The 25,657-nt window shown below is 42.8% G+C and overlaps 1 protein-coding gene across 11 annotated transcripts in view; it reads left to right on the top strand.

The window, feature by feature from the left end:
- Window positions 1–19,779, top strand: part of CCDC62 (coiled-coil domain containing 62) — a 44,961-nt gene extending 25,182 nt beyond the window's left edge. For all 11 annotated transcript variants that reach the window (XM_055550516.1, XM_055550512.1, XM_055550509.1 and 8 more), the window contains 4 exons: window positions 1,859–2,015; window positions 7,554–7,676; window positions 18,204–18,297; window positions 18,987–19,779. In XM_055550516.1, the coding sequence (XP_055406491.1) occupies window positions 1,859–2,015; window positions 7,554–7,676; window positions 18,204–18,257 (334 nt within the window). In that variant the 3' untranslated portion in view covers window positions 18,258–18,297; window positions 18,987–19,779. The remainder of the gene's footprint in view (window positions 1–1,858; window positions 2,016–7,553; window positions 7,677–18,203; window positions 18,298–18,986) is intronic.
- The last annotated feature ends 5,878 nt before the right edge of the window (window positions 19,780–25,657 follow it).

Here is a 25,657-nt window from a genome sequence, read left to right as displayed (position 1 = left end):
CCTTTTGACCATTTCTATCTGACTGTATTTTTTATTTTGTTTAAGACAAGAAAATGCATTCAGTTCAGTTCAGTCACTCAGTCGTGTCCGACTCTTTGCGACACCATGAATTGCAGCACTCCAGGCCTCCCTGTCCATCACCAACTCCCGGAGTTCACTCAGACTTACGTCCATCGAGTCAGTGATGCCATCCAGCCATCTCATCCTCTGGCGTCCCCTTCTCCTCCTGCCCCCAATCCCTCCCAGCATCAGAGTCTTTTCCAATGAGTCAGCTCTTTGCATGAGGTGGCCAAAGTACTGGAGTTTCAGCTTCAGCATCATTCCCTCCAAAGAAATCCCAGGGCTGATCTCCTTCAGAATGGACTGGTTGGATCTCCTTGCAGTCCAAGGGACTCTCAAAAGTCTTCTCCAACACCACAGTTCAAAAGCATCAATTCTTCGGCGCTCAGCCTTCTTCTTAGTTGTTAGCAAATGCTTCCCTTTCAGGCTCATCCCACTGTCCGTTGCTGAATCCTGTAGGTAGTTGTGGGGCACTATCCTAACTTGTGGTATTTTTAAAGAAAACCTTGCTCTTTGACCTTAAATTATAGAAAGAATAAAGTTTCTCTATTGAGAGCCTTATCTGAATCATCACATTGCCTTTCATAGGACTTTATAGTTAAAAATTCCTTTTGGGGATTTTCATTGTTTGGGTTTTCATTTGGCCTGTTTAGAAGCCTGAGTCATTTAAAAATCATATACTGATTCTGTCAGTTGCAAAAGCTTTTTAAAAAATTGGTTGTTACACTAAATGTTACCTGTTGATATTTGGTTTTAATAAAAGATTGCCTTAAGTGATCACAAATCCCAGTAGGACACAACTTCCTGTTTTTCACTACTGAACAAAAACACGCATATATTAAGGGAAAAATTTTGTGTTAGACAGTTTTAAGAGCACAGTGGACATACATTAAATTTAAGGCATGAAAGAAATTCCAAAGCAACTTCTGTGTTTTCTTTCCAGGCCCTTTTGACCTCCCTGGCTTGAAATAATTCAAGTGACTTCTTGTTCTTCCAGCAGAGGCACATGCCAAGGCATCGCATGACAAATGCATGATTAAGTAGAAAAGATAATCATGTTTTCCCATTCTTCCTTAGATTATAAGAACTTGTGTGCACACTTCATCATCTGACCAAAATGTTCTTCACATTTATACCTCCATTCCATATGACAGCTAGGCGTGTATCTGTGGACAGAGAAGCCATAGCAGCCTGCCCTGACTGATCCAGAAGGTCCGTGGGAGAAGGAGGTTTCCGGGGCCTGTTTCAAGGCTCTCTGCTTTGAGCCCAGACTTTAATAACCTGCCCAGAAACTTAGCTACATGTGTCTGTTCTCTAATTACTGAGATCCTGTAGAAGAATTAAGGACCATAACAGTGCCATTCAACTTTCAGAAAAGAACTTTTAAAAAACTATTAGCAAAAATCAATCTCACGCCGAAAACCTAAAATCTACACGTTTAACCTTATACTGTATTCATTTCTTTCCCCCGTCTCTCTTGGATGATCCTATCCCTCAAACCTTCTTTTCTTTGCTGTTTTTTCCCCAAGGTGTAGAGAGGAGGACAATTCTCTTCTGTAGTTACCCTTTAACAAAGAATTTTGTTTTCTTGCTGTGAAGGGTGTGCAATAATTTATAATATCCTATATAAATATTCTATTCGAATCTATAACATTCTATTCAAACTTGAGCTTCTTCATGAAAAAGGAAAAATCTCTCTTTTTGTCCTGTTGAGATGCTTTTCTGTATACGAGTACTGGTGTCATATGTTTGCTATTGTTTCAAGATGCCTGTTTTTGTTTGGTTTTATTATTCACAGTGAGCTGATCGCCATCCAGCAGTCCCACTGTTTGGATTCTTCAAAATCTGCCTTAAGAGAGGATGAGAAGTTGATAGAGACAGAATCCTCTTCGGCTAAAAAGAACTCATCTAAGATTTTGTTAGTCAACCAAGACGCAGCCCTGCCCAGTGAAAAGGTTTGTATTTCGCTTAGAAATACTCAGCTTAGGGACTTTTCTGGCAGTCCAGTGGTTGGGACTTAGCCTTCCGATGCAGGGCGCTGTGGGCTTGATCCCTGATCGGGGAGCTAGGACCCCACATGCCTCATGGCCAAAAAACAAAGAACAAAAGAGGAATATTGTAACAAATTCAATAAAGACTTTAAAGATGGTCCATATTTTTAAAAAAAAATCTTTAAAGAAAGAAAGAAATACCCAGCTTATTCAAGCACGATTTCTCCCCAGTACACTTTCAATTCTCCTGTAGCAATATTGTTAGCGTGCTTATGTTAGCGTGCTTAATTTTGGCTGTTCTTCAGGTTTTATTTTAACCATAGGACTTTACCTGCATTATTGAACTGAAGTCATACTTACTTCCCTTCTGTTTTCTTTAAACATACTGTAGGTTAGCTTCAGGCAAAATGTCCCTCAGGCCCTCCAAGTGATTGCTGTATCTATTTTTAGTAAATAGCTTAAACACAGAAAATGAAGAGTACAAGAAGCAACTGTGTACCTACATTCAGATTTAACATGTTTACATTTTGCTGTATTTGCTGTATTTTTCAAGTGTTAAAGAAATAGAATGTTACAGATAAAGAGTAAACCCCGTGTGTCGTTCTGCCCCGTCCACCCCTGCCACCAGTTAACCACTACCATGAAGTTGTGTCCACATTTGTTTTTATGCTTTTATGTTTTTCATAAAAGTGTACACTTAAACATCACATACTGTTCAGTTCAGTTCAGTTCAGTCGCTCAGTCGTGTCCAACTCTTTGCGACCCCATGAATCACAGCATACCAGGCCTCCCTGTCCATCACCAACTCCCGGAGTTCACTCAGACTCATGTCCATGGAGTCCGTGATGCCATCCATCGAGTCATTGATGCCATCCAGCCATCTCATCCTCTGGCGTCCCCTTCTCCTCCTGCCCCCGATCCCTCCCAGCATCAGAGTCTTTTCCAATGAGTCAACTCTTCGCATGAGGTGGCCAAAGTACTGGAGTTTCAGCTTCAGCATCATTCCTTCCAAAGAAATCCCAGGGCTGATCTCCTTCAGAATGGACTGGTTGGATCTCCTTGCAGTCCAATGGACTCTCAAGAGTCTTCTCCAACACCACAGTTCAAAAGCATCAATTCTTCGGCGCTCAGCCTTCTTGACAGTCCCACTCTCACATTCATACATGACCACAGGAAAAACCATAGCCTTGACTAGACTGACCTTTGTTGGCAAAGTAATGTCTCTGCTTTTGAATATGCTATCTAGGTTGGTCATAACTTTCCTTCCAAGGAGTAAGCGTCTTTTAATTTCATGGCTGCAGTCACTATCTGCAGTGATTTTGCAGCCCCCCAAAAATAAAGTCTGACACTGTTTCCACTGTTTCCCCATCTATTTCCCATGAAGTGGTGGGACCAGATGCCATGATCTTCATTTTCTGAATGTTGAGCTTTAAGCCAACTTTTTCACTCTCCACTTTTACTTTCATCAAGAGGCTTTTTAGTTCCTCTTCACTTTTTGCCATAAGAGTGGTGTCATCTGCATATCTGAGGTTATTGATATTTCCCCTGGCAATCTTGATTCCAGCTTGTGCTTCTTCCAGCCCAGCGTTTCTCATGATGTACTCTGCATAGAAGTTAAATAAGCAGGGTGACAATATACAGCCTTGATGGACTCCTTTTCCTATTTGGAACCAGTCTGTTGTTCCATGTCCAGTTCTAACTGTTGCTTCCTGACCTGCATACAGATTTCTCAAGAGGCAGGTCAGGTGGTCTGGTATTCCCATCTCTTTCAGAATTTCCCACAGTTTATTGTGATCCACACAGTCAAAGGCTTTGACATAGTCAATAAAGCAGAAATAGATGTTTTTCTGGAACTCTCTTGCTTTTTTGATGATCCAGCAGATGTTGGCAATTTGATCTCTGGTTCCTCTGCCTTTTCTAAAACCAGCTTGAACATCAGGAAGTTCACGGTTCATGTATTGCTGAAGCCTGGCTTGGAGAATTTTGAGCATTACTTTACTTGCATGTGAGATGAGTGCAATTGTACGGTAGTTTGAGCATTCTTTGGCATTGGCTTTCTTAGGTATTGGAATGAAAACTGACCTTTTCCAGTCCTGTGGCCACTTCTGAGTTTTCCAAATTTGCTGGCATATTGAGTGCAGCACTTTCACAGCATCATCTTTCACATTTGAAATAGCTCCACTGGAATTCCATCACCTCCACTAGCTTTGTTCGTAGTGATGCTTTCTAAGGCCCACTTGACTTCACATTCCAGCATGTGTGGCTCTAGGTCAGTGATCACATCATCGTGATTATCTGGGTCGTGAAGATCTTTTTTGTACAGTTCTGCTGTGTATTCTTGCCATCTCTTCTTAATATCTTCTGCTTCTGTTAGGTCCATACCATTTCTGTCCTTTATCGAGCCCATCTTTGCATGAAATGTTCCCTTGGTATCTCTAATATTCTTGAAGAGATCTCTAGTCTTTCCCATTCTGTTGTTTTCCTCTATTTCTTTGCATTGATCGCTGAGGAAGGCTTTCTTATCTCTTCTTGCTATTCTTTGGAACTCTGCATTCAGATGCTTATGTCTTTCCTTTTCTCCTTTGCTTTTCGCTTCTCTTCTTTTCACAGCTATTTGTAAGGCCTCCCCAGACAGCCATTTTGCTTTTTTGCATTTCTTTTCCATGGGGATGGTCTTGATCCCTGTCTCCTGTGCAATGTCACGAACCTCATTCCACAGTTCATCAGGCGCTCTCTCTATCAGATCTAGGCCCTTAAATCTATTTCTCACTTCCACTGTATAATCATAAGGGATTTGATTTAGGTCATACCTGAATGGTCTAGTGGTTTTCCCTACTTTCTTCAATTTAAGTCTGAATTTGGTAATAAGGAATTCATGATCTGAGCCACAGTCAGCTCCCGGTCTTGTTTTTGTTGACTGTATAGAGCTAGCTTCTCCATCTTTGGCTGCAAAGAACATAATCAGTCTGATTTCAGTGTTGACCATCTGGTGATGTCCATGTGTAGAGTCTTCTCTTGTGTTGTTGGAAGAGGGTGTTTGCTATGACCAGTGCATTTTCTTGGCAAAATTCTATTAGTCTGCCCTGCTTCATTCCATATTCCAAGGCCAAATTTGCCTGTTACTCCAGGTGTTTCTTGACTTCCTACTTTTGCATTCCAGTCCCCTATAATGAAAAGGACATGTTTTTTGGGTGTTAGTTCTAAAAGGTCTTGTGGGTCTTCATAGAACCGTTCAACTTCAGCTTCTTCAGTGTTACTGGTTGGGGCATAGACTCTTTGTTTAAAATGTACGTAAATGTCTTTTGCAGTGTGATTTTCCAGCTGTCAGTATTTTGTGGCCCTCATCAGTGTTGACACTGTGGACCTGGCCTCTTGATTCTGATGGTCGCTCAGTGTGCTGTCCAGTGACCGAATCCACCGCAGTCTGTCTGTTCACACCCCAACATGCAGGCAGTGAGGTTGTTTCCGTGTGGGTGTGTGTTTAGTTGCTCAGTCGTGTCCGACTCTTTTCGACCCCATGGACTGTAGTTCACCAAGCTCCTCTGTCCATGGAATTCTCCAGGCAAGAATACTGGAGTGGGCTGCCATTTCCTACTCCAGGGGATCTATCTCCCCAGGGATGGAGTCCACTTCTCCTGCACTCCTGCATTGGCAGGCTGATTCTTCATGACTGAGCCACCTGGGAAGCCCTGGGGTTGTTTCTACACTCATTATTGTGGATGAGCCAGTGTCTTTATCATGAACAGGCTCCTGATCGCAGCTCTATCATAAAGAAAATTAGTTCAAGTAAACTTAGTCATTTTGGGGGTTATTTTGGGAAGATATCTGGCTTTGAAAGCATCTGATCTGAGTTCAAATCCCCATTTTGCTTTGTCTTAGCTCAGTGACCTTAGTACAGTTATTTAACTTCTTTGAGCCTCAATTTCTTCACCTACAAATATATAATTAAAGCATCACAGTTGGGGCTTCTTTCATAGCTCAGATGATAAAACATCTGCCTCCAATGCAGGAGACCTGGGTTTGATCCCTGAGTTGGGAAGATCCATTGCAGAAGGAAATGGCAAGCCACTCCAGTATCCTTGCCTGGAAAACCTCATGGACAGACGAGCCTGGTGGGCTGCAGTCCATGGGGTCGCAAAGAGTCAGACACGACTGAGCGACTAACACACACACAGAGCATCACAGTTCCTTGGTTTCAAGGGGATGTCGTAGGGCTTGGCCGCTAATGCGTATTTTGATGAGTGTTGGTTCTCTTTGTTATGAATTGATGGTCCTAAGTGTTGACTAGAATCAGGAGCATCTGGACCGTTCATTCACTGATGGCGGGAATGTAAATGGCAGAGCCACTTTGGAAAACACTTGGGTACTTTCTATTAAAAAACTGCTTAAAAAAAAAAGTTAAATATACACCTACCATATGACCCAGCTATTCTACTCCTGGAGAAATGGAAACATATGTCCACATAAATATTCAAGCAGCTTTATTTTCACTAAACAAAACTGGGAACAACCTGAGTATGCTACAGAAGGTGGTTTATCCATACAATGGAGTACTTCTCAGCAATAAAAAGGAATGAACTATTTATACACATACAGCATGGGTGTACCCCAAGATAATTATGCTGAGATAAGAAGCCAGACAGACAAAAGTATGTAATGCATTTATATAAAATTCTAGAAAATGCAAACTAATCTCCTGTGAGAGAAAGCAGATCAGTAGTTGTCTGGGAATGGGAAGGAGGGACTCTGAGAGGCAGGATTTCCCCAGGGAGACAGGCATGGCAAATGTGACCTGTATTCATCATGGGAATGGTTTCCTGGGTGTGTACACGTGCCAGAACTCACCAGATGTTAATTGTATATAGTTAGTTGTATGTTCACTGTGGAAAACTCACAGGTTGTACACATGTTATATACTGTGAAAAACTTTTAACACAAAGTAGAAAATTAAACAAGAATGAACAAACTAAGGTATATTTCCACATATTTTTGGAAGCTAACAGAGGACTTCCCTGGCGGTCCAGTGGTTAAGACTCTGTGCTCCCGGTGCAAAGGATCTAGGTTTGATCCCTGGTCAGGGAACTAACCTACATGTTCTATGGTGTGACCAAAAAATAAAAAATTAAACAATTTAAAAGCTAGCAAGCCTTAAGTGTTAAAGTTGCATTTTGTAAGTGTTTTGACTTGATAATTACAGCCTTGACAAGTTGATTTAAGAGAGGTAAACAATGCCTATGATTCTTTTATCACATGGGTGTTACTTAATTAGTTGTAGTAAGTTCTGTTGAAGTCAAATTACCTAGTCAAATAGGTTTTAAGAAACAACTGAAATTTGGTTCTTTTAGTATTTAGTGTTCTGCTTTGGCGTATAACAAACACCTAAAGTCAAAGAACTAGTCATGAATAGTTGATGTTCGTGTCTGTTAGATTGTTTCTTGTAGACATAAATGTTGGAAAGTGTTTCTTGATTTCATCAGTGCTTGAACTGTGTTGTGTTCCCAGGATGATTTTTCTCCCACGAGTAAGCTTCAGCGTTTGCTGGCAGAATCCCGTCAGATGGTCACGGACCTGGAGCTGAGCACCCTGCTTCCCATCAGCTCTGAGAATCTCAGCACCAGCAAAAGTGTACGTGCTTCCTTTTCTTTTGACCCAACCTGTAGTATCTGAACATCTTCCGTCATTGTGTGCGAAGGTCACTTTCTGTTAGAGTGATGGTGTCTTCATGTCTGGGGGAAGGGGTTAGCAGCCTGCGTTTAAGGAGGAACAGAATGTTGCCACAGATGTCACCACACCCAGACTTCCTCTTTCCAATTACCTGGGCACATGCACGTACATTCTGGGGGATTTTTAAAAGACATTTTATTATACAAAATTTCAAGTACAGATGTAGAAAGACTACTTCTAATCCCAGAGTTTCAGTAACCATCAGCTTTCTGCTGTCTTTGTTTCATCTTCCCCCATCGGTCCTGTTTTTTCCTGAAACATTTTAAAGCAAACCCTAGACATAATGTCAGGTTTCTCTGGTGGCTCAGTGGTAAAGAATCCACCTGCCAATGCAGGAGATGCAAGAGACATCTTGCATCTTGCATTCAATCCCTAGGTCAGGAAGATCCCCTGGAGTAGGAAATGGCAAGCCACTCTAGTATTCTTGCCTGGAAAATCCCATGGACAGAGGAGCCTGGCGGGTAGCTACAATCCGTGGGGTCACACAGAGTTGAACATGACTTAGCAAAAACAACAGACATCATGTCTTTTCACACATATGTACTTCATTCTGTAGCTCTAACAGATAAAGACTTTTATTAGACCCAGCCAAATTCACAGTAACTTTTTAATATTGTCTAATGACTACACCACCTTAAGGTCTCCCTGTTTGTCTCAAAAGTATCTTTTTACTATTTGTTCAAATTAATACTCAGTCAAGGTCCATATTTTGCACTTCAGTGAATCCCTAAGGTCTCTCTTCATCACTAACAGTTCCTTCTCCTTCCTTGCCTCCCTCTCTCCTTCCTTCCTCCTCTCTTCTTTCTCTTGTGTTTCATTTTTTAAAAAATATTTATTTGTTTGACTGTGCTGGGTCTTAGTTGCAGCGCGTGGGATCTTATCTTATTAGTTCCTCAACCAGACATCGAACCTGGGCCCCCTCCATTGAGTGTAGAGTCTTAGCCACTAGACCACCAGAGAAGTCCTTCTGTCTTCGTCTTTTGATGCCACTTATCTATGGGAGAAGCACTGGGTCATTGTCGCGTAGATTTGCCCAGGGACTGAGATGGGCTGGATGGCTTCACCCTCACTGTTGCGTCACACATGCCTCTCGCCTCCAGATTCCTGTAAGCTGGTATTTCTCTCCAGTGACTTGTTTAGACTTGGGGTCAGTTTGGGTTCTTTTCATTGGCTTTGGCACTACGCCCTCATGGTGACACCCAGTCTGCTGCCTGTGCATCGTATCAGGGGATCCTCCTGTCTGGTTGCCCCGCTTTTGGATGTCAGACTTAATGGGGAGATGGTCAGCCTGAGCTTTTTTATTATAGAGTTTCCCTAAAGTTCACTTAATGACTTTCGTGTTTCTTGATTGTTGTGCTTTAGATCTGTTGTTTCATTAGGGATTGCAAAATAGTCATTTTCTAAATCTATCCGTCTTTGAGGAGTGTGTCACACATTAATTCTAAACGCTTTCTCTGAGCACAGGAACATTGCAGTAGCAGTGATATAAGTTGCTTTGTAGATTTTATAGCCTGACATAAATAGTGAAAAGAACACTGAACTTGAAATCAGGGCACTAGAGTCCCAGTTTCCCAGTCTGTAAAATACAAGCTTGAGATGGGTGCTATAAGATTCCAGGTCCATTAGTTGGATGCGCTGTGGACATAGTTCAAGATACTTGAAAGCCATTGAGTTAAACTTTTTTGTATCCCTGACCAAATAAAATTAGAAAGATCTGCAAGACATTGAAATACCATTTGTTAAAAAAATTCTTTAATTTATTTTTGGCCGCACCATGTCTTAGTTGCAGCAGGCAGGATCTTTGCTGTAACAGACGGGATCTTTCATTTCAGCGCCCCGGCTTCTCTCTAGTTGTGGTGTGAGAGCTCAGGTGCCCTTCTGTCTGTGGGATTTTAGTTCACCAAAATCCCACAGATTTTTTTTTTAACTTTTTTACTTTGTATTGGGGTATAGCTGATTAACAATGTTGTGATAGTTTGAGGTGAACAGGGAAGGGACTCAGTCATACATATACATGTATCCATTTCCCCCCAAAACTCCCCTCCCATTCAGGCTATGGAAGATGGATTCTTACCACTGGGCCACTAGGGAAATCCCTGAAATACCTCTTTTTTTTTTTTCATCATTTATTTATTTGTTTATGGCTGCGCTGGGTCTTCATCGCTGCACCTGGGGCTTTCTCCAGTTTTGGTGAGCGGGGGCTGCTCTGGCTGCAGTGTGTGGGCTCCGCGTCGCAGTGGTTGCTCTTGTTGCAGAGCACGAGCCCTGTGCACAGGCTAAGGAGCTGCGGTGCACAGGCTGGGTTGCTCTGCAGCATGTGGGATCTTCCTGGACCAGGGATTGAACCTGCGTCTCCTGCATTGGTAGGCAGATTCTTAACCACTGAGCCACCAGGAAAGCCCTTAATGCCTATATGCAGGCGTACATGTGTGCGAAGTTGCTTCAGTCGTGTCCAACTCTTTGTGACCCACTGGACTACAGCCCACTAGGCTCCTCTGCCCATGAGACTCTTCAGATAAGAATGTTGGAGGGTTGCCATTCCCTTCTCTAGGGCATCTTCCCAACCCTGGGATCGAACCCACATCTCTTATGTCTCCTGCATTGGCAGGTGGGTTCTTGACCACTAGCGCCACCTGGGAAACACTAGACTCAGTGGTAAAGAATCTGCCTGCCAAGCAAGAGACGTGGGTTCAGTCCCTGGGTTGGGAAGATCCCCTGGAGGAGGAAATGGCAACCCACTCTAGCATCCCTGCCTGGGAAATCCCATGGACAGAGGATCCTGGCGGGCTACAGTCCATGGGGTCAAAAAAGAATTGGAACCAACTTAGCTACTGAACAACCACCACCAACATCCCTCTCAAGATATAGAACATCTCCATCACCCCAGAAAGTTCCCTCATGGTCTTTGGAGTGAATCTTTCCCTACCTCCACCCTAGGCAACTACTGATTTGACTTTTATCATTAGGGAACAGTTTTGCCTGTTCTAGAACTTCATATAAATGCAATGATACAGGTTTTACTGTTATTTTATGACCAACCTAGACAGCATATTCGGAGAAGGCAATGGCAACCCACTCCAGTACTCTTGCCTAGAAAATCCCATGGACAGAGGAGCCTGGTGGGCTGCAGTCCATGGGGTCGCTAGGAGTCAGACACGACTGAGCGACTTCACTTTCACTTTTCACTTCCATGCATTGGAGAAGGAAATGGCAACCCACTCCAGTGTCCTTGCCTGGAGAATCCCAGGGACGGGGGAGCCTTGTGGGCTGACGTCTCTGGGGTCACACAGAGACGACTGAAGTGACTTAGCAGCAGCAGCAGACAGCATATTAAAAAACAGAGACATTACTTTGCCAACAAAGGTCCGTCTAGTCAAAGCTATGATTTTTCCAGGAGTCATGTATGGATGTAAGAGCTGAACTATAAAGAAAGCTGAGTGCTGAAGAATTGATGCTTTTAAACTGTGGTGTTACGGAGAACACTCTTGAGAGTCCCTTGGACTGCAAGGAGATCCAACCAGTCCATCCTAAAGGAAAGCAGTCCTGAATATTCATTGCAAGGACTGATGCTGAAGCTGAAACTCCAATACTTTGGCCACCTGATGCAAAGAACTGACTCATTGGAAAAGACTGCTGGGAAAGATTGAAAGCAGGAGGGGGAGGGGACGACAGAGGATGAGATGGCTGGATGGCATCACCGACTCGATGGACATGAGTTTGAGTAAACTCCGGGAGTTGGTGATGGACAGGGAGGCCTGGCGTGCTGCAGTCCATGGGGTCACAAAGAGTCGGACACGACTAAGCGACCAAAGTAACTGACTGACTTACAGGTTGTACTCCTTATCTAGCTTCTTTCAGTAGAATTATTTTGAGATTCATACGTTGAATTCATTCATTCATTCATATGTTGCTGTTTATCAGTATTTCACTCTTTTTTATTGCTGATTAGCATTCCATTGTATGAAAAGACCACAGTTTGTTTATTTGCCCGTTGATGGGCTATTTGGGTTGTTACCAGTTTTGGACTATCATAAGTAAAGCTGTGAACATTTCACACACACAAGCCTTTTTTTTAAATTAACATATGTCTTCATTTCTCTAAGGGTAAATACCTAGAATTGCTAGTTATAGCATTTAAATTTTTAATAAACTGCCAAGTCATTTTTCAGAGTGGTTGGTACCATTTTATGTCCCTCCCAGCCCTGTATGAAAGACCTAGGTTCTCCACAGCCTCACACAACCGTGGTTTTTTTTTTAATTATTAATTTTTGGCTGCACTGGGTCTTCGTTGCTGCTCACTGGCTTTCTCTAGTTGTGGTGAGCGGGGGGCACTCTCTGTTTGTGGGGTGCCAGCTTCTCATTGTGGTGGCTTCTCTTGCTGCAGAGCAGAGGCTCTCGTGTACTGGTTCAGTAGTTGAGGCTCAGTAGTAGTCACTCCGTGGCATATGGAGTCCTCCTGGACCCAGTAATCAAGTCGTTGTCCCCTGCTTTGGAAGGCGGAGTGTTAACCACTGGACCACCAGGGAAGTCCCTGACCTCAGTGTTGTCAGTCCATTTGATTTTAGCCATTCTAGTATATTTGACATAGCATCTCACTGCCATTGACTAATTTGCATTTTCCTGATAACCTAACGACAAGCATCTTCATGCACTCCTTGGCCCTTCAGGTGTCTTCCCCTTCTCCTATGTACTCTGTTTTCCCAGCATCTCTAGAATCAGTGAATCCGTTCAGTTCAGTTCCGTAGCTCAGTTATGTCCGACTCTTTGCGACTCCATGAACCACATAATGCCAGGCCTCCCTGTCCATCACCAACTCCTGGAGTCCACCCAAACTCATGTCCATCAAGTCAGTGATGCCATCCAACCATCTAATCCTCTGTCGTCCCCTTCTCCTCCTGCCCTCAATCTTTCCAAGCATCAGGGTCTTATCTAATGAGTCAGCTCTTTGCATGAGGTGGCCAAAGTATTGGAGTTTCAACTTCAGCATCAGTCATTCCAATGAACACCCAGGACTGATCTCCTTTAGGATGGACTGGTTGGATCTCCTTGCAGTCCAAGGGACTCTCAAGAGTCTTCTCCAACACCACAGTTCAAAAGCATCAATTCTTCTGTGCTCAGCTTTCTTTATAGTCCAACTCTCACATCCATACATGACCATTGGAAAAACCATAGCTTTGACTAGATGGACCTTTGTTGGCAAAGTAATGTCTCTGCTTTTGAACATGCTATCTAGGTTGGTCATAACTTTCCTTCCAAGGAGTAAGCGTCTTTTAATTTCATGGCTGCAATCACCATCTGCAGTGATTTTGGAGCCCCCCAAAATAAAGTCAGCCAGTTTCCACTGTTTCCACTGTTTCCCCATCTATTTGCCATGAAGTGATGGGACCGGATGCCATGATCTTAGTTTCTGAATGTTGAGCTTTAAGCCAACTTTTTCACTCTCCTCTTTCACTTTCATCAAGAGGCTCTTTAGTTCTTCACTTTCTGCAATAAGGGTGGTGTCATCTGCATATCTGAGGTTATTGATATTTCTCCCGGCAATCTTGATTCCAGCTTGTGCTTCCTCCAGCCCAGCGTTTCTCATGATGTACTCTGCATAGAAGTTAAATAAGCAGGGTGACAATGTATATCCTTAATGTATTCCTTTTCCTATTTGGAACTAGTCTGTTGTTCCATGTCCAGTTCTAACTGTTGCTTCCTGACCTGCATACAGATTTCTCAGGAGGCAGGTCAGGTGGTCTGGTATTTCCATCTCTTGAAGAATTTCCCACAGTTTATTGTGATCCACACAGTCAAAAGCTTTGGCATAGTCAATAAAGCAGAAATAGATGTTTTTCTGGAACTCTCTTGCTTTTTCCATGATCCAGCAGATGTTGGCAGTTTGATCTCTGGTTCCTCTGCCTTTTCTAAAACCAGCTTGAACATCAGGAAGTTCACGGTTCACATATTGCTGAAGCCTGGCTTGGAGAATTTTAAGTATTACTTTACTAGCGTGTGAGATGAGTGCAATTGTGCGGTAGTTTGAGCATTCTTTGGCATTGGCTTTCTTAGGTATTGGAATGAAAACTGACCTTTTCCAGTCCTGTGGCCACTTCTGAGTTTTCCAAATTTGCTGGCATATTGAGTGCAGCACTTTCACAGCATCATCTTTCAGGATTTGAAATAGCTCCACTGGAATTCCATCACCTCCACTAGAATCAGTGAATAATACATTGGAAAGTATATGACATCTGAAGGCAGTATTTTTGCCAACTTAATGATTATCTGATTCTAGCTGTGGGATGTTAAGCAAGAGATTTAATCACTTTCCCTCTCCTGTGAAAGGAATGTTGCGATGAGATCTTCTGGATCTTTCCAGCTCAAAAATTCTTTTAAACCAAGTTTTCAGTAACCTTTTCACTAACCTGAAGTGTCTTTAAGTCCTTTGCCCATTTTAAATATGAGTTGTTGGTATTTCCTAGGAGGATTTTTTTCTTGACAAAATCTTTGCAGCATCGTGAAGTTGTTTATTTACATTGGGGTAGAACATTTTTAAGTATTGGTAAGAGTTTTTAAAGTTTTTAACAGCATTTATTGAGGTATAGTTCACCTATCTGTAGCCTCCCCCATGTAGAAGTGTATACAGTTCAGTGGTTTAGTATATTTACAAAGTTGCGCAACCGTCAGCGTGATCCAGCTTTAGAACCTTTTCATCATTCCAGAAGAACCTTGCACCCACTGGCAGTTACTCCCCATTTTACTTCCCCTCCCCGCTTCAGGCCGATGTTCATCTACTTTCTGTCCTTGCGGATTTGTTGGGCAGAGATTTTTCATCAGAGTTTGTTGAATAGAATTCAGAAGATCCATAAATTTTGATGGAGGGGTAAAAATTACACATTAGGTTATTTTTGTTAATCTCTAATTGAAATAGAGCACGTCTTTCAATTACGAATATAGGAAATGAGCCATCTTCACACCTGCTACTTATGATCTTGTCATTAGTAGAAATAACAAGTAATTCTACCACATTGCAGTTATTACTGGTGTCTTGAAATATCATTTACACTAAGTACTGTGTCAGAATTACAGACCACTAGGCCTGCTGCTAGACCTTATTATTTAATGCCCTAATAAAGAAGGCTATATACTATTGTATCACAGTCTTATTTAGTATTTTGATAACCACAGTTATAGCTTCCATAATGCAACATATGGGTTCCTAAAAATCACCACACAGTGCAAAACTGCACAATAAAAACCATACAATTTATGGGGAAAATGGGATTTGGAACATAGCCTCAAAACCTTTATCAGTGACACATCTTGAAAAGGACATTTAAATGGTAGGACAGCTTTATGCATGTGTTAAGAAACACACAAATATTGCCATAAATGTGGCACTTGACCCTGAGAAAGCCCTGAAGTTTGCAGGTAGAATTGGGCATCGGAGAGGCTGCAGTCTGTGACTCACTGGAAAGTGGCAGGAGGAGGGCAATTGGTTGGAAAGTCGTAGCAGCGGGTGTGGATGTGTTTCATGACACCCCCGGGGCGAGAGCTGGTGGGCGTTGGAGGGGTCTGGAAGTAGGGGTGGGTATATTCCTACATGACCCAGCCCAGTTCACCTAGGGTTTCTTGTGGACAAAAATTAGGCATTAACAAATGCAAACAACTCAAGTCATTCTTAGATATATCAGATGAATTGGAACAAATGTGTGTTTTCAAAACAAGTGTCATAGCAGAACCAGCTATGCTTCAGAGTCATCCTTCTGACAGCTCCTACTCACCCTCATGGCCTCGGGTTCTTCTCTTAACCTCCTCTTCGGGGTTTCATGTTAATTCCTAAGATGTAATCAGGAGCTCTCACTTTTGTCCTCATAGCACCGCTGGGGGGTGGGGGTGTGTGTCAGAGTGCGTGTCCCGGCACATGACAGCTGGGAACATCCATGGGTCTCTGCTCCCGCTTTAGCACCTTTAGGAGCCTCAGTCACTCATCGTAGCCCCCACCCCCCGGTGTAGCACAGGCCATACCTGCTACAGAGTATGCTTGGTAAATACCGTGAATGGAGCTGATAGGAGTTCAGGAAGAATGCAGAAGGGTGACCACAGGTGTAGATGGAAAAAATGCTACAGCTATTCAAGTTTGGTGAAAACTTGGTTTAAGAGAATTTTTGAGCTAGAAAGATCCAGAAGAGAGATCTCATCACAACCATTCCTTTTACAGGAGAGGGAAAGTGATTAAATCTCTTGCTTAACATCCCAGCTAGAATCAGATAATCATTTAGTTGGCAAAAATACTGCTTTCAGATGTAATATATTTTCCAATGGATTATTCACTGATTCTAGAGATGTTGGGAAAGTAAAATTTAACTAACAGAAATCTACTTGGCAGTGCACTTTGCAAATTCTGCCCCTCTGGCCCTTTGAGTGGAGTATTGCTGGTTACAGAAAATAGTACATAATTTTGTAAAAAATTCTTAATTTTTGCAGCAAGGAAGCAGGATAAGTTTTGAGCAGCCTGTCTGCTTCCCCAAGATTTTGCCATCTGTCGCTAAACACAAAGGTCTTAATTGAAAGCCTGTCTCTGAAATAGGCATTCTCACATTGCTGGGGAAGCACAAAGTACTTCTGTCCTTCTGGCAAGGAACCTGTCAATGTTGTCTAAAACTTGCCCTGGCAGCATCACTTTGGGACTCTCTCATTCACATACAGCTGTGTATATGTAAAATGGTATATGGACAGGTTTTTCACAGCAGCCTTGCTTTATTTTTATATTATTATTTGTAAAATATTTGTTTTTACTTATTCATTTATTTGGCTGCACCAGGTCTTAGTTGTGGCATACGAACTCTTAGTTGCAGCTTGTGGGATCTAGCTTCCCCGATGAGGGGTCGAACCTAGGCCCACTGTATTGGGAGCGTGGAGTCTTAGCCACTGGACCACCAGGGAAGTCCCATGGCAGCATTGCTTTATAACAGCCAAAGTTAGGAACTGATCTGAGTGTCCAGCAAGAAGAATCTGAGTGAATAGCTGTGGCCTGTCCACCAACGGAATATGACCCTGAGACAGAACAGGAAGGTCGTAGGTGTGGAGATGTTTCCAGGATATTCAGTTCAGTCACTCAGTCGTGTCCGACTCTTTGTGACCCCGTGGACTGTAGCACACCAGACTTCCCTGTCCATCACCAACTCGGAGAGCTTGCTCAAACTCATGTTCATTGAGTTGGTGATGCCATCTAACCGTCTCATCCTCTGTCATCCCCTTCTCCTCGGCCCTCAATCTTGCCCAGCATCAGGGTCTTTTTCAGCATGTACTAGTGAGTGAGAGGAGACAGGATCCTGAAAGCTTCATGTGGTATTCTACACATGAGGTGGGAACAGGAATCTGTCTATGTATATATGTTCAAACCATGCTCTTTAAAAAACATTAATTTAAAAATAGAGGAAAAAAAGGAACGAGTGAGACAGCACAGCTGCCGCACCATCAGCAGCAGACCTCCCGCGGGGTGGGGTGGGTTTCAGTTTCAGCCTGAAACTGAAGTCGGAGTTTTGACCCGAACACAGGACTCAGTCTCCTCATCAGTAGTTGGCAGCTGTTGGGATTACCTGTCAAGGTTCTTAACTTTTTCTGTGGCAGGCTGGTAAAGCCTATGGATCCCTTTTAGAATCATCTTTTTAATTTTATTTTAGTATCATTAAAAAAAAATTTACTTATTTATTTTTGGCTGTGCCATGAGGCATGGAAGTGTGGAGTCTTAACCACTGGACCACCAGGGAAGTCCCCCCTAGAAAAATGAAGTAAAATACATCATATTGTAAAATACATAGGAAGGCTATCCCAGTAGAGAGGAGAGCAGCGTGATTAAGAGCCCAGGGGTCTGGAAGCACCAAGAAGAATCCCAACATGGCTCAAAGGCTGGCCCCGTGGGAAGATGAGGCGGCGAGCAAGCCCAGGTTCACCACTGGAGTCTACCAGTGTCTTTCCAAGTATCCTCCTCCTCTTCTTTCCTTCTTCTTTTTTAATATCTCCCCAAAGCCTAACCATATTACGCCCTCAGTAGGCACTGTGCTGAATTAAAGCGTTGCTCAGAGTTGTGGAGTCTTCTTGATGACCCTTGTCCTCACTGCAGGCTCACCGCAGAGTCTATATTAAGGCTGACAGAGAGCCAGTTATATTTGGGCGTTAGCTGACTCCCAGGGTTTAGCCATAACACGCATACGGTAAAGCAAATAGAACATTCCAACTGCAGGCTTAGAGACAGAGGGGCCCCACACATGAGCAGGAAATCAGTCCATCTTTGTTGGCTGGCTGGCTGATGGTTGTATGAAATTGCTTCATTGTATTTCATTAATTCCCTAAGGTCTTTTAAAGGCATTTCTGCTGTATTTGTGTATTGTCCTCCTAAGTATTTTCTTATTCCATCCTGGGTACTCATTGGGAGTTGTTTTGTAGAATATGGAAGTCTCAGAAGAGTCAGCTGAAAAAAATATCCCTCTCAGTAACTGAAGAAAACAAAAGTTAACTTCAGTGTTCATCGTGATCATGGGTAAGTCACCTTTCCTTATCTCACCTTATATTTATATTTAATAAGTAACTTGGGAACATTGATAATCTAGAAGCACAGCAATGAGTTTGACCCCTAGTCCTTTCTCTCTTGCCTGACCTATTTATACACATCTTCTAAATTTAATCAGAGTCAAATGTCAGTTACTTATAAGAGAAATGCAGATCCAAAAGTTCTTGTTGTCAGTACCTAGAATTTTAAGCCTAAAGAAGTGAATGCATATACCTTTCAAACTCCAATGTCAGTATTTTCATCCGAATGTCTGTCTGAAAAGAAGTCTTTCCATGGGGTTTCAAGTATTCTAAAAAAGGCTTATTGACCCAGGAAGCACTTTCTTGATTTGTGTTTCCTTCTATCGAACCTTCATTTCCTATGCCAAGTTTCTTTAGAAGCCAGTTTGATAAGTTAAAATATAAAATCATCTCAGTTGTTTTCCACTTAAGCATAAGAACATTTTTTACAATTGTGAACGCACCAAGCGTAAGCAGCCCTCTCTCCCTGTCTTCTTTCTCTTTCCTGAGAAGTCCTCATATTTCTAATAGTTTGCATGACCTTATGTTGTTGAGAATCAAGACTGTATAGTTCATTTTTTTTTTAGAAGCTGGGAGCTTATCGCACACCATCCAGTGCTCATTGATTTTGATTTGATTAACTGTGTTTCCTTCCCACAGAAGCTGATTTCTCATCCATGTGGAAGGCAGGAAGCAGACATTCATACCTAATACTTAGCCTTGAAAACAAAAAGCGGATGGTAATCCTTTGTAAGCAACATCTAATACCAAAGGGGAGCTGAAACCGAAAGTTAATTTTTAAACATCTATATCTTGTTTGTCTTCAGGTTAGCCATTTTCATGTGGAAGAAATATTTTTCATGTGTAAGAAATGAGACCTAATTGTATATTATATGTAATATGCCAACTTGGAATTTATGCTTACAGAGAAAAAGCCTTCTCTATAAAGACGCTGACTCTGGTTAAATACTCCAGAAGCTCTATAAAAGTGTGAACATCAAATGGAGAATCCATGCATAAAAAATGCTGTTTTAGCCATCTGATTTTTTAAAACCTGTGCATACATTTACATTATAGCCAGTAGCTTATCAGTGTCTGCTCCAAATATATGAGAAATAGTTTTCCCTTGTAGTTTTAGCCCTGAACTTGGCTGTGTAAATAGCCATAAAGTGATACAATATAAAACCTTTTTAACTGCAAACTATCTCTTGGGTTACTGACAGTCGAGGTCCTTCAGTCCCAAAAGCTGAGCAGAGCTCCCTCTTGTCTGGATCAGTAGTAGTCCCATCAACTTATACAAACCAAAGCTCTCTGGAAGATCAAGTTTTATATGCATTTTTTTTTTTTAATCCTTGAAGACTGAAACTTCTGTTTTAACCTGTAAAGTAATTTAATTTTTTAAAGAATATAATGATCAGCTTCAGTCAATAAAAAATATTTTTAATAATAAAAATAGTTTTTTGGGGTTTCTTTTTCTGACACAGGAGCAAAATAAGGACGGTTACTCTCTTGAAACCAAACCTGGCAAGTTAATTTCCTGAGGAATGGGAATGCAGTTTTTTTAAGCATTGCCGATATCAAAGTTCTATTGTGCTTATCAATGCCCCTTTGTTAAAAGGTTTCAGTGCTACTTCAGAGATGATTTTCATGAGAGTGGAGGAGCCACCCCATTTAGCCTTTTTAATGAGGGTGCTGAAAAGAGAAATTGGGTGAAGTTTGGCTATGCTCTTTATAAACGCTTGCTTTCTCCCCCAGGCTAGGCTAGTTTATACAGGGCAAAACTGAGAAAGGTCCTGTGTATTCGATTGTGAACGATTGCCTCCAAGTTAGAAACCCAGAATGTCCCTGGAGAGGCCGACTTTCTGAGAAACAAAATATTAAATTTTCTCCTTCTCTTCATGATAGGTTCACGGCTGCACGTCAACTTACCTAGTGAAAAGAGAAAACACTGATGAGATGCTAAGAACACTTTCAGGGACCTGAAGGATTTGAAAAAAGTCCAGTTGTTTTGTAACTAAATGTCTTTTAGCTCATAGAGTTATAGTATCTACCCATACCTATTCTTACCCATCCATATTCTTGTGTATTACAGTACATGCATTTCAAAAATGGAAACCTTAGTATTATCAATTTCTGTCTCTCAACCCTAGTTATTTAAGTCCATAAGCAATTTCTGTGAAAGAGAGGCAGCCTTTGGTTACAAGATAAAACTAGATTTCAGCCTTTATATTTTGTCATCAACATTTTTCATCTTGAAAGGGGAATTCCCTGGCAGTCCAGTGGGTAGGACTCTCTGTTTTCACGGCCAAGGGTGAGGGTTTGGTTCCTGGTTGGGGAAGTGGTTTTTCCGGTAGTCATGTATGGATGTGAGAGTTGGACTATAAAAAAAGCTCATTGCCGAAGAATTGAAGATTTTGAACTGTGGTGTTGGAGAAGACTCTTGAGAGTCCTTTGGACTGCAAGGAGATCAAACCAGTCAATCCTAAATGAAATCAGTTCTGAATATTCATTGGCAGGACTGATGCTGAAGCTGAAACTCCAATACTTTGGCCACGTGACACGAAGAACTGACTCATTTGAAAAGACCCTGATGCTGGGAAAGATGGAAGGCAGGAGGAAAAGGGGATGACAGAGGATGAGATGGTTGGATGGTATCACTGACTCGATGGACTTGAGTTTGAGCAAGCTCCGGGAGTTGGTGATGGACAGGGAAGCCTGGCGTGCTGCAGTCCATGGGGTCACAAAGAGTCGGACACAACTGAGCGACTGAACTGAACTGGGAAAGTAGGATCCCATAGGCCATTCAGTGGCCAAAAAAGGAGGCAACTGAATTGTACTATAATTTGCCTGCCAGAAATTATCTCAGCCTTCAAAAAAGACTGATGGAAGTGTATTTTTAGAGTTTGTGAACAGATCTATTAAATAGAAATAACCCAAAAGAAAGAAATTCTGAATAAAGATAATACCGAAATTCTGAATACAAGATAATACTTAACAGTTTTACCTTAAAAGTGCTGATAGAATGAAAAGGATTGAGGGTCACTATGGGGTAAGCTTGGTTTATTTCAGGAAACGTGGCTGAGGTTTAGAACCTTGTGTGTGTGTGAATCGCTCAGTCGTGTCTGACTCCTTGTGACAATATGGACTATAGCCCACCAGGCCCCTCTGTCCATGGGATCTCCCAGGCAAGAATACTGGAGTGGGTGGCCATTTCCTTCTCCAGGGGATCTTCCCGACCCAGAGATTGAACCTGGTTCTTCTGCATTCACAGGCAGGTTGTTTACCGTCTAAGCCACAGGGAAGCCCCAGAACTTTGTGTATACCATTGATCCTGGATTGATCTGGAGTTGTTCTTGGTGACCTTGATCTGAGATTTTCCTTCTCTGGTGAGATACCAGTAGCTACAGTGGCTGTTTCCAAGCCATGCATCTTTGTTTCTCTTGAGCCATGTGATGACAATTCTGTTGGGGTCCATTTCAAAAAGGTTCATCATTCTGGGCCAAACAGAATCATCATAGTAACCACTACATACGTGATACAGAACAATGAATACAATCAGATTAAGAAACCAGACACATTAATCAGAATCACAGCTGACAAGGTAGGTTAAAAACCAGAATGGTCTTTGAGAGAACTTCATCAAATGAGGGCACATTAGTCAGTCCTGTAAATGATGATTTCTGGGTCCTCAGCCAAATGCACGCTTACGAGGTCTAGCAAAGAGACAAAATAATTTGAGCTCGCATTAAATATTGTTTTGCTGGCCACTGCAGACACAACAGAGAGCAAAGCAGACTCAATCTTTGTTTACAGTCTAGTGAAGTTGTTTAGTTGTTAAGTCATGTCCAACTCTTGTGTGACCCCATGGGCTGTAGCCCCCCAGGATCCTCTGTCCATGGGATTTCCAGGCAAGAATACTGGAGTGGGTTCTCCATTTCCTTCTCCAGGGGATCTTCCTGACTCAGGGAGCAAACCCATGTCTCCTGATTTGGCAGATGGGTTCTTTACCACTGAGCCACCAGGGATGCCCATCTAATGGAAGAGACAGATCTTAATCAAATCACAAATAGGTTGTGAAAACCTGGTAAGTGCTACAAAAAATAAAGCTTTGAACTACTGTGTCAGCATACAATAGGAGCATAGGTCAAGAGTGGAGGGTTCAGGGAAGGCTTCCCTGAGGAAGTGGCATCTGAACTAAGCCTAAAGATAAGTAGATGCTGACTGGCAAACAGGAAGAAAAAGAGCATTCCAGATAAATGGTAACAGCATGTGCAAAGGCCCTGAGGTAGAAAGGAGCGTGGTACATTTTCTGACCTGATGGACTAGGATGGAGCAAGATGAAGCAGGAAAGAGAGGCTGGGACACCAGATCAGACACACGTCAAGGAGGCAGCATGGGAATTACAGCACCATCATTTACTAAGTCCAATGATGTAAACTCTACTGTTTGCTTTCTTGGTTTTCCTTGTAGTCAGGTCTAAGTTATCCAGTTATCCTAAATGCTCCTAAATATCCAATGTCCTAAATGCTTTGCCCTTGTAATGGCCCAGGGGAAGCATTAAACAGCACTGGAGATATGCAACAAAAAGCAGAATCTCAGCCAAATAGTCACAGAGCCAGTTCTAGAATCAGGTCTCCTGCCTGAAGGTGTTCTCACGAGGAACCTGACAGATTGAGGGTGGGGAAGATTGTGTCCTTGTGTCCATAGGAATGCTCTTTCATAAAACTAAGCCATTTGTTGATGTGCCAAATTACGGGGGACTCTGTATTCACTTTTTCAGCTCCTTCATTCCACACATATTTTTGTTGGATGTTGCTAATGCACCAGACACCCTGCTAGGCACCACCAGGATAAAACTGAGTAAGGCAGGGAACCCCCTGGTGGTCCAGTGATCAGGGAACTCAGATTGCACAGTCTGTACTGTGCAACAAAAAATTACTAAAAAAAACTTAGTAAGACAGTGTGGTCCTTACCCTCCAGCTGCTCAAATATCTTTCTTACAAACAGATCAATCATAATTCATTAGAGATGTCTTTAACAAAGTACTCTGGGATCCCAACAGTTTTGAGCACAGCTCCTGGCACAGTTACCAACCCTTTATTATTGATAGGAGTGGTAGTTGGTTGCTGATGTTAAGTCCCTGTGGCAGACATAGCTTTTTTTTTTTTTTTTAAATTTATTTTTGGCTGTGCCACGTGGCGCATGGGATCTTAGTTCCCTGACCAGGGATTGAACCCATGCCCCCTGCATTGGGAGCTCAGAGTCTTAACCACTAGGCCTCCAGGGAAGTCCCAAGTCCCTGTGGCAGACATTCTAAACCCGGAGAGGGTGTTGCCTGGTTTAAAAGAAGATGCGTGAAGGTCACATAATACGTGCTTTTGTTGAATGTGGAAAAAGGTGTTTGACAAACAGCTGGTTTGGAGCCTGCAAATCCCTTTCCTGCAGGCCTTCTTCCCCCACAGCTGTTAACTAGGGGCTGAGGGTTAAAATGAAATTATATATGCAAAGGGTTTTACCTGCTGCTAGGGGCTGAGGGTTAAAATGAAACAATACACGCAGAGGGTTTTACCTAGTGCCTAGCAAATACTAAGCATTCAGTAAATATTAGCTGTGCTTAGTGCTCAGTTGTGTCCTATTGTATGCAACCCCATGGACTGCAGCCCGTCAGGCTCCTCTGTCCACGGGGATTCTCCAGGCGAGACTCCTGGAGTGGGTTGCCACACCCTCCTTCAGGGGACCTTCGCAACCCAGGGATGGAACCCAGGTTTCCTGCATTGCAGGCAGATTCTTCACTGTCTGAACCACCAGGGAAGCCCAAATATTAGCTATTGTTATTTTATTGTAAAGAAGATTTTCGGTGATTAGAATTAAATTAAAGCAGAATTATTTCCTCTTTATAGGGGAGTAAGAGGAAAGCCTTCTTAAATACATCTTTCAAGTTCCCAGTGTCAGCTCCGGGACTAGACAGTGAGGATAGAGTGAGGTTACAGAAGGGGTCCAGCAAACAACATTCAGGGTTATGTAGGTATCACCTTCCCACTTCAAGGGGTGTCCTTAGTATTGGGTGATTTCACACCTATACTCTGAAAGGAAAGCTGAGGCTAGCAGAAACAAAATAACCATTTGAGAGCATACCTGTGATTTAAAAAGAAAAAAAAAAAACTTTAATTTTGTGACTGGTAATTTTAGAAGCAAACCAGTAATAATATTAAAAAAGGAAAAAAAAAAAAAAAAAAAGACTCACATCACCTGTGGCATCTGCTGCATGCTCTCTGATGAATCAGCTCTGAGTTGGTCCAGAGCTGTCTCCAGGCTGTCCCAGCCCTGCCTCTCCCGGTCAGGTTCTCAGCCCTAGGAGGGTCTCTGAAAAGTTATCCCACAGTCCCGCGTTGATTACAGCTGTGATAACACTCCTGCCAATGCAAGAGAAGTAAGAGACAGCGATTCGATCCCTGGGTCGGGAAGATCCCCCGGAACAGGGCATGGCAACCCACTCCAGTATTCTTGCCTGGAGAATCCCATGGGCAGAGGAGCCTAACGGGCCTCAGTCCATAGGGTCCTACAGAGTCGGACACATATTCTTGCCTGGAGAATCCCATGGACAGAGGAGCCTAACGGGCCTCAGTCCATAGGGTCCTGCAGAGTCGGACACGACTGAGCGCGCACACACGCAGTTACATTAGAGATGCACAGAGTGGACAGCCAAATTTTATGCCTTTGACACATAAAGAGAGTCCCTTGGACTGCAAGGAGATCCAACCAGTCCATCCTAAAGGAAATCAGTCCTGAATATTCATTGGAAGGACTGATGGTGAAACCGAAACTCCAATACTTTTGGCCACCTGATACGAAGAGCTGACTCATTTGTAAAGACCCGGATGCTGGGAAAGATTGAAGGTAGGAGAAGGAGATGACAGAGGATGAGATGGTTGGATGGCATCACCGACTTAATGGACATGAGTTTGAGTAAACTCCGGGAGTTGAAGGACAGGGTGGCCTGGCGTGCTGCAGTCCGTAAGGTCGCAAAGAGTCGGAGACGACTGAGCGACTGAACTGAATCGGCACATAAAAGTAATAGGTGCTGCTGCTGCTGCTAAGTCGCTTCAGTCGTGTCCGACTCTGTGCGACCCCATAGACAGCAGCCCACTAGGCTCCTCTGTCCCTGGGATTCTCCAGGCAAGAACACTGGAGTGGATTGCCATTTCCTTCTCCAATGCGGGAAAGTGAAAAGTGAAAGCGAAGTCGCTCAGTCGTGCCCGACTCTTAACGACCCCATGGACTGCAGCCCACCAGGCTCCTCTGTCCATGGGATTTTCCAGGCAAGAGTACTG

This window comes from Bubalus kerabau, chromosome 16 (genome assembly GCF_029407905.1).
Source record: "Bubalus kerabau isolate K-KA32 ecotype Philippines breed swamp buffalo chromosome 16, PCC_UOA_SB_1v2, whole genome shotgun sequence".
Lineage (NCBI taxonomy): Eukaryota > Metazoa > Chordata > Mammalia > Artiodactyla > Bovidae > Bubalus > Bubalus kerabau.
Note: the sequence above shows the minus strand (reverse complement) of the source record. Positions and strands in the feature narration are given on the sequence as shown.